The 9,719-nt window shown below is 46.4% G+C and overlaps 1 protein-coding gene across 1 annotated transcript in view; it reads left to right on the top strand.

Annotated features, from left to right (window-relative positions):
- LOC106817340 (palmitoyltransferase ZDHHC17-like) overlaps positions 1-9,719 on the top strand; it is a 35,535-nt gene that overhangs the window by 2,382 nt on the left and 23,434 nt on the right. The window contains exons 3-5 of the mRNA XM_014821999.1: positions 7,222-7,299; positions 7,607-7,677; positions 7,967-8,105. Of these exons, the coding sequence (XP_014677485.1) occupies positions 7,222-7,299; positions 7,607-7,677; positions 7,967-8,105 (288 nt within the window). The remainder of the gene's footprint in view (positions 1-7,221; positions 7,300-7,606; positions 7,678-7,966; positions 8,106-9,719) is intronic.

The following is a 9,719-nucleotide window of genomic DNA, read 5'->3' as shown; positions in this document are numbered from 1 at the left end:
AGGGAGAGAGGAAGCTGTAATGGTTAGAGGGAGAGAGGAAGGGGGAAGCCGCGACATGCCTGAGAGAGGAAGGGGGAAGCCGCGACATGCCTGAGAGAGGAAGGAAGGGAGAAGCCGTGATGTTAGAGAGAGAGAGGAAGCCATGATGGTTAGAGCGAGAGAGGAAGCCATGAGGGTTAGAGGGAGAGAGGAAGCCATGATGGTTAGAGGGAGAGAGGAAGCCGTGATGGTTAGAGGGAGAGAGGAAGGGGGAAGCCGCGACAGGCCTGAGAGAGGAAAGAAGGGAGAAGCCGTGATGTTAGAGGGAGAGAGGAAGCCATGAGCGTTAGAGAGAGAGCAGGAAGCTTGTGATGGCTTAGGAGGGAGAGAAGAAGCCGTGATGGCTTAGAGAGAGAGAGGAAGCATGAGGGTTGAGAGGAGAGAGGAAGCCACGAGCGTGTTAGAGAGAGAGAGCGAAGCTGTAATGGTTACGAGGAGAGAGGAAGCGGGAAGCCGCGACATCCTGGAGAGGACAGGGGAAAGCCGCGAGCATGCCTGAGACAGGAAGGAGAAGCCGTGATGGCTAGAGGGAGAGAGGAAGCCCGTGATGGTTATACGAGAGAGAGGAGGCCGTGATGCGTCTAGAGGGAGACAAGGAAGCCGTGATGGTTAGAGGGAGAGAGGAAGCGCATGAGGGTTAAGAGAGAGAGGAAGCTGTGATGCTTGAGGGAGAGAGGAAGCGTTGATGTGTAGAGGGAAGAGAGGAAGCTGTAATGGTTAGAGGGAGAGAGGAAGGGGGAAGCCGCGACATGCCTGAGAGAGGAAGGAAGGGAGAAGCCGTGATGTTAGAGAGAGAGAGGAAGCCATGATGGTTAGAGCGAGAGAGGAAGCCATGAGGGTTAGAGGGAGAGAGGAAGCCATGATGGTTAGAGGGAGAGAGGAAGCCGTGATGGTAGAGGGAGAGAGCGAAGCCATATAGGGTTTAGGGAGAGAGGAAGGGGGCGAGCGCGATGGGCTGAGGAGCAGAGCAAAGGGAGCCGTGATATACACTATTCTCTGCGCATCACCTGCGTGATACTTGTCAGGTATAAGGTGCGTAAACTGAACTTGTGTTTTAAAAGCAATCTGTGCATCATCTCGTGATGTACACTATTCTGTGCATCACTCGTGAGTCACTATTCTGTTGCATCACCTCGCTGATACTTGTCAGGTGTGATGTTAGAGGGAGAGAGGAAGCCGTGTATGGTTAGAGGGAGAGAGCGGAAGCCATGAGGGTTAGAGGAGAAGAGGAGCCGTGATGGTTAGAGCGAAAAATGGAAGCCGTTATGAGTTAGAGAGAAGAGAGGAAGCCATGATGGTTAGAGCGGAGAGAGGAAGCCGTGTGGTTAGAGTGGAGAGAGGAAGCCGCTGATGGTTTTAGAGGGAGAGAGGAAGGCTGTGATGGTTAGAGAGAGAGAGGAGCCGATGAGGCGTTGAGAGAGAGAGAGGAAGGCGTGATGCTTAGAGGGAGAGAGAAGAAGCCGTGATGGTTAGAGAGAGAGAGAAGCCATAGGGATAGAGGGCGAGAGAGGAAGCTCTACGAGCGGTTAGAGAAGAGAGACGGAAAGTGGTACTGAGTTAGAGGAGAGAGGAAGGGGGAACCGCGCATGCTGAGAGAGGGAAGGGGGAAGCCGGCGACAATGCCTGAGAAGAGGAAAGGAAGGGAGAAGGCCGTGATGTTAGAGAGAGAGAGGAAGCGCATGATGGTTAGAGCGAGAGAGCGCATGAGGGTCTAGAGGAGAGAGGAAGCCAATGATGGTTAGAGGAGACGAGGAAGCAGTGCATGGTTAGAGGGAGAGAGGAAAGCATGAGGGTTAGAGGGGAGAGAGGAGGGCGGGAGCCGTGATGGCTGGAGGGAGAGAGGCAAAGTTGGGAGCCGGTGATATACACTTATTCTCTGCATTACCTCGCCCCTGATACTTGTCAGGTATAAGGGTGCGTAAACTAACTTGTGTTTTTAAAAGGCCAATGCTGTGCCATCATTCTATGCACTATCGATGCATGACACAGCTGATGCATCACTTCGTGTGCACCTGCACCTCTCGTGATACTTGTCAGGGTTATACGTGCGTAAACTGACTTGTGTTTTAAAAGCGCCAAATCTGCTGCATCATCTCGTGATGTACACTATTCTGTGCACCATCTCGTGATGTACACTATTCTGTGCATCACCTGTCGTGATACTTGTCAGGTATACGTGGCGTAAAACTGAAACTTGTGTTTTAAGAGGCCAATCTGCCGGCATCATCTCGTGATGTAACACTATTCTGTGCATCACCTCGTGATAGCCTTGTCAGGAGAGAAGAAGCCCGTGATGGTTAGGAGGGAGAGAGAAAGCGTGATGGTTAGAGGAGGAGAGAGGAAGCCATGAGGGTTAGGAGCAGAGGAAGCCATGACGGTTCAAGCAGGAAGTGGAAGCCGTGACTGGTTAGAGGGAGAGAGGAAGCCGTGGATGGTTAGAGGTATGAGCGAGGAAGGCTATGAGGGTTAGACGGAGTAGAGGAAAGCCATGACTGTTAGAGCGAGAGAGGAACCCGGGTGGTTAAAGGGAGAGAGAGAAATGCCATTAGGCGTTAGAAGAGAGAAGAGGCAAGCCATTGAGGGTTAGAGGAGAGAGGAAAGCCGTGTGGTTAGAGCGGAGAGGAGAAAGCCATGATTGTTAGAGGAGAGAGGAAGCCGTAAACAGCTTAGAGGGAGAGAGGAAGCCATGATGGCTTAGAGGGAGAGGAAGCTGTAATGCTTAGAGGCCGAGAGAGGAAGGGGAAGCCGCGACATGCCTCGCGAGAGGAAGGGGGAAAGCGCGCGACAGTGCCTGAGAGAGGAAGGAAGGGAGAAGGCCGTGATGTTAGAGAAGAGAGAGGAAGCCATGATGCGTTAGAGCGAGAGAGGAAGCCATGGAGTTAGAGAGAGAGCGAAGCCATGATGGTTAGAGGGAGAGAAGGAAAGCCGTGATGGTTAGAGGGAGGGGAAGCCATAGAGGGTTTAGGAGGGAGAGGGAAGGGGGGAGCCGTGAATGGCTGGAAGGCGAGAGAGGCAAGGGGAGCCGTGATATCAACACTATTCTCTGCATCACCTCGTGATACTTGTCAGGTAATAAGTGTGCGTAAAACTGAACTTGTTTTATAAAAGGCGCAATCTGTGCATCATCTCGTGATGTACCTATTCTGTGGCATCACTCGTTGATGGTAGCACTATTCTGTGCATCACGCTCCTGATACCTTGTCAAGGTATACGGTGCGTAAACCTGAACTTGTGTTTTAAAAAGGCCAATCTGTGCATGCATCTCGTGATGTAGCACTATTTGTGGCGATCATCTCGTGATGTACACCTATTCTGTGCATTCACCTCGTGATACTTGTCAGGTGATAGCGTGGCGTAAACTGAAGCTTTGTCGTGTTTTGGTAACGAGGCAATCTCCGCGCATCATCTCGTGATGTACACTAACTATCTGTGCATCACTCTCGTGATAACCTTGTCAGGAGAGAGAGCCGTGATGGTTTAGAGCGGAGTAGAGAAAGCCGTGAATGGTAGAGGGAGAGAGAGGAAGCCCATGAGGGGTTAAGAGAAGAGGAGGAGCCATGAGGGTTAGCAGGAGAAGAGGAAAGCGCCTGCATGGTTAGAGGGAGAGAGGAAGCCGTGATGGTTAGCAGGAGAGCGAGGAAGCCATGAGGTGTTAGAGGCGAGAGAGAAGCCATGATGGGTTAGAGGAGAGAGGAACCCGTGTGCGTTAGGAGAGGGAGAAGAGAGGAGAAAGCCATGAGGGTTAGAGAGAGAGAGAGGAAGCCATGAGGGTTAGAGGGAGAGAGGAAGCCGTGATGGTTAGAAGGGAGAAGAGAAAAGCATGATTGTTAGAGGGAGAGAGGAAGCCGTAACAGTTAGAGGGAGCAGAGGAAGCCATGCATGGTTAGAGGGAGAGAGGGGAAGCGCTTAATGAAGTTAGAGGAGAGAGGAAGGGGGAAGCCGCGACATGCCTGAGAGAGGAAGGGGGAAGCCGCGACATGCCTGAGAGAGGAAGGGAGAAGCCGTGATGTTAGAGAGAGAGAGGAAGCCATCACGGCTCCCCCTTCCTCTCTCCATCTAACCATCACGGCTTCCTCTCTCCCTCTAACCCTCATGGCTTCCTCTCTCCCTCTAACCATCACGGCTTCCTCTCTCCCTCTAACCCTCATGGCTTCCTCTCTCTCTCTCTCTAACCCTCATGGCTTCCTCTCCTCCCTCTAACTATCACGGCTTCCTCTCTCCCTCTAACCCATCACGGCTTCCTCTCTCCTGACAAGGTATCACGAGGTGATGCACAGAATAGTGTACATCACGAGATGCTGCACAGATTGGCCTTTTAAAAACACAAGTTCAGTTTACGTACCTTATGCCTGAAAAGTATCACGAGGTGATGCACAGACTAGTGTACATCACGAGATGATGCACAGAATAGTGTACATCACGAGATGATGCACAGATTGGCCTCTTAAAAACACAAGTTCAGTTTACGCACCTTATGCCTGAAAAGTATCACGAGGTGATGCACAGCAAATAGTTGTATATCACAGGCTCCCTTCCTCTCTCCCTCCAGCCATCACGGCTCCCCCTTCCTCTCTCCCTCTAACCATCACGGCTTCCTCTCTCCCTCTAACCATCACGGCTCCCCCTTCCTCTCTCCCTCTAACCATCACGGCTTCCTCTCTCCCTCTAACCATCACGGCTTCCTCTCTTCATCTAACCCATCACGCGGCTTCTTCTCTCTCTCTCTAATCCTCATGGCTTCCTCTCTCCCTCTAACCATCATGCTTCTTCTCTCTCCCTCTAATCATCACGGCTTCCTATCTCCCTCTAACCATCACGGCTTCCTTTCTCCCTCTAACCCTCATGGCTTCCTCACTCTCTCTAACCCTCATGGCTTTCTCTCTCTCCCTCTAGCCCTCATGGCTTCCTCTCTCTCTCTAACCCTCATGGCTTTCTCTCTCTCCGTCTAACCAACACGGCTTCCTCTTTCTCTAACCATCACGGCTTCCTCTCTTCATCTAACCATCATGGCTTCCTCTGTCCCTCTAACCGTTACGGCTTCCTCTCTCCCTCTAACAATCATGGCTTCCTCTCTCTCCCTCTAACCATCACGGCTTCCTCTCTCCCTCTAACCATCACGGCTTCCTCTCTCCCTCTAACCAACACGGCTTCCTCTTTCTCTAACCATCACGGCTTCCTCTCTTCATCTAACCATCATGGCTTCCTCTGTCCCTCTAACCGTTACGGCTTCCTCTCTCCCTCTAACAATCATGGCTTCCTCTCTTCCCTCTAACCAATGCACGGCTTCCTCTCTCCCTCTTAAACAATCATGGCTTCCTCTCTCCCTCCTAACCATCATCCGGCTCCTCTCCTACCTCTAACGCATCATGGCTTCTTCTCTCCCTCTAACCATCACGGCTTCCTCTCTCCCTCTAACAATCATGGCTTCCTCTCTCCCTCTAACCAACACGGCTTCCTCTCTACCTCTAACCATCATGGCTTCTTCTCTCCTCTAACCATCACGGCTTCCTCTCTCTCTATAACTATCACGGCTTCCTCTCTCCCTCTAACGATCACAGCTTCCTCTCTCCCTCTAACCATCACGGCTTCCTCTCTCCCTCTAACCATCATGGCTTCCTCTCCCTCTAACCATCATGGCTTCCTCTCTCCCTCTAATCATTACGGCTTCCTCTCTCCATCTAACCATCATGGCTTCCTCTCTCCCTCTAACCATCATGGGCTTCCTCTTCCTCTCGTAATTAATAGTGTAATTAGTAATTAGTAATTAATAGTGTAATTAGTAATTAACAATGTAATTAGTAATTAATAGTGTACTTAATAAACAATAGTGTAATTGGTAATTAATAATAAATCATATAATAAAAATAAAAATACACAACATAATTTTTAGTGGTATAATAGTAGTATTTTTGTCCGATAGGTGGCGCTTTTTAGCATGGCTATGTGGGCAGTTAAACATTTGTGCATCAATCCTTGATATATGGAAGGTCTGTGCATCAGTGGGTGATACACAGAAATCTGTGCATCACTTCTTGATATAAGGTGCCTAAAGTGGATTTGCACCGTTTCCATGTGCACAGTATATTTTTAGCTCACCTTGACATCGTCAAGCTGAGCTATTGCCATGGGTCGTCGTATGTCCGTCCGTCCGTCAACATTTGGCTACGGTCAATTATAACTCAGGAACCGTTTGACCCACATGTTTGAAATTGGTTATAGTTGTTACTGCTATGCTCCCATATTAAACGTCCTATTTGGAGGCACGCCAGTCGACGTACTTTCGAGCCACGGCAATTTTTTTGGCAAAATGGGAATTTGCCATTAGTCAGTTCAGGTTCAACGGATTTTGCTCATTTTTGGTATGTGAATGAATAAGGGCTAGGGGTTTTGATATTTTTAAAAAAATTATGCAAATTAGGTAGGGTTTGGCAATTATATAGCATATTATATAGACACGCAGATAACAAACAGTCTGTGGTGTCACACTCGTCTGATGTTCGTTTTACAAGATTTCATTGACAATATCTTTAATGCAAAATTCCTGCTATGAACATGATTTATACTATTATTATTATATTATTATTATTATTATGATATAACGATTTATGCTAAGAAACATCAAAGCGGGTGTAGCGCCATCTACCGTCACAAATTGTGATTCATTTTGGTTTATAAATTATTTATAATTTATATATAATATTATTTATTATTTTCACATGAAAAATTACACATATAATTATCAAGAGTATATAATGGGAGTTCTCCCATATATACTCTTCGTTTCTATAATGTACGTCGATGGTTGCTCAATTATAACTGACTTCTTCTCACTCACTCATTTCTGTCCTTTTTTGTGGTGAGCTACAGTGTCATTGACACTTTCATTTAATTCTGGAACTGACTCCGACTGCATGACAACTAACTATCGCATGCCTCCCTTACATACTCAACAGCCCAGCGTGGCTTTGCATAGAGGACACGGATTGCATGTGCTCATCAATTCTTGGGGGGGGCTCAAGGATGCCCTAATGAAGCTATCCGAAGCTACCACGCATATTTAGCTCAAGCTGCCAATCTCAACAAAGATATATATAAAAAATTAATGTAGTTTATTTCACTACAATTGTATTTTGCTAGTGAGAATCCAGTTGCAACATCTTATCGTCATCCTTATTCTTCTAGGTATTATTTGTCTAAGGGCGCTAGTATTGATAACACAGGAGGCGTTCTAGCAAGTACACCATTGCAGTGGGCAGTACGGTAGGTACCTTTTGTTGGTAATTGTTGGTAGACTAACTAATATTTTAAAGAAGAGTGCTAGCATAGATTTTAGTTTTTTTTTTTTTCAATTCTTGTGTTATTTATTTTGGGCTACATTGTACATGCTGGCTTCATATCCAACCTTATAGTGTTATCCTGTAATTGTCCACATTCTATATTACATTCATACTTGCTGGGTCGTTCCAAGCTAGAATATTGCATCTGTGTCTAATCTTTCAACTTTGATTATAGATGTTCGACTGTCTGTATGAAAGTCATGAAATTATTTGTTCCCTTTCTCTTGAAGGCAAGGCCAGTTGGAGATGGTGGTTTTGCTCATGCAATATGGGGCAAATCCAACAATCATGGATGGGGATGGTAAAGTTAAAGTTAGAATGTCATATGACGTGCTGTAATAAATCGTACACATGTCAGGCATCATCGCTCAGGCCGCTAGCTGCTATCGTTAGCTATATTGATATATAGTTAATTGGCCTTGTGCTGGAAGTAGATAGAGAATAATTGAATTGATGTTGTTGATAATTTACATAAGCGAAATGCCATGTAACAATTAACTGCAATACTCAAAATAATTCATAGACACTAATGAAATGGATGGATAAACATGGTGTGTTATTTTTTACTGTATTTAAAATTCTTTGTGTAGGTTGCTGTGCCATCCACTTGGCAGCCATGACTGGCCATTCCAACATCCTTGCTTATTTGCTGGCTAAAGGCCAGGATCCTAACCTGCGAGATAAAAATGGCATGACTCCCCTTATGTGGGCATGCTATCGAGTCATTGGGTGAGACCCCTTGTTTTAGAATATTATACTAAATCTGTAAGACAACTTGATTTAATTGTAAAATAGTGATGACACCAGCACCGACTTGTACTAGTGTTGGAGATCGGTCCAAATTTCATGATCGATCATCGGTTTTACGAAACGACCGATGATCAATTAATCATCGATCATTTTAGATTGCGGCGGCCGGTGTATTGCGAAGGAATATTGACATTATTGTATGTGTTATCTCTTCTCATCATTTCTGTTAAGCATGTCATACTGTAGTATTTCTAGCACTGTTCAGTTCTTGTTTTGCACGGTATTCAAGCGGTTCAGCTAGGCTGCTGTTCGGCTCGTTTACATTATGTTTTAGTCATGTGACTCGCGGGTTTCCTTGTCGCGGTATAAAAGCGTCTGTTGTGCGTGGCGCGGGCCCTTTTGCTGCTTGAGCCGTATTTATACGTTCGCGTGCGCTCCTCGCGTGCGCATTTCTTCCACGATGCACCATACATTTTTTACCTGCACGTGTGCAGCTACGCACGTGTTGAGTAATAAATTTGGAGATATCAAAAAGATGCCGAGTTGAGTATTGATTATCACGCACGGAACGTAACAGTAAAAAATGTATGCATCAGGAGTACATGAGTAAAAGTTACATGAAGCAAGAGGACATGAGTAAAAGTTACATGAAGCAAGAGGACATGAGTAAAAATACATGAAGCAAGAGGACATGAGTAAAAATACATGAAGCAAGAGGACATGAGTAAAAATACATAAAGCAAGAGTGCATGAGTAAAACTACATGAAGGAGGAGTGCATGAGTAAAACTCCATGAAGCAGGACTAAATGAGTAATGGTATGCGTGCATGGGAGACATGAGCAAGAAAAGTCTATGAGCTAAGACTGCATGAGGCGAATCTACGTCAAGAATTTGACAACATGGCGGAGTGCAAGAAGTTAAGAACGGCAAGGAAGAGAGAACTCACCAAGGAAGGTAACAACATTAAGCGCCTGGTGGCAGAGGAAGATTATGAAGAGACGGAAGCAAGAATTCGGAGATTAAAGGGAGTATTTTCCGAGTTTGCTAACGCACACGAGGGTTGTCATGTGCTTCTCACTGACGACGGAGATATTGACGATAGTGATGGGTATTTCTTTGGTGTTCATGATGCGTATGTTGATGTGGTGAGAGAAGCGAAGGCATTCCTCAAGAGTCGGAAGTTACCCATCAAGCCGGAGGCATTAAGACGACAAGAGCAGGAATATGCACGACTGGAACAGCAGAGATTGTTCCACCCACATCAAGAATCTGCTAGAAAGCAGGAGAAAGAGCAATTAAGATTGTTTCAGGACCAACAAGAAGCAGCCAGAAAGCAAGAGGATGAAGGTATTAGAATGGAACAAGAAAGAATGTTCCAGGAACAGCAAGAAGCAGCCAGGAAGCAAGAGAAAGAACGTATTAGAATGGAACAAGAAATAATGTTTCAGGAACAGCAAGAAGCAGCCAGGAAGCAAGAGAAAGAACGTATTAGAATGGAACAAGAAATAATGTTTCAGGAACAGCAAGAAGCAGCCAGGAAGCAAGAGAAAGAACGTATTAGAATGGAACAAGAAATAATGTTTCAGGAACAG

The sequence above is a fragment of the Priapulus caudatus genome, unplaced genomic scaffold, assembly GCF_000485595.1.
Source record: "Priapulus caudatus unplaced genomic scaffold, Priapulus_caudatus-5.0.1 Scaffold1687, whole genome shotgun sequence".
NCBI classification, from domain to species: domain Eukaryota; kingdom Metazoa; phylum Priapulida; class Priapulimorpha; order Priapulimorphida; family Priapulidae; genus Priapulus; species Priapulus caudatus.
Note: the sequence above shows the minus strand (reverse complement) of the source record. Positions and strands in the feature narration are given on the sequence as shown.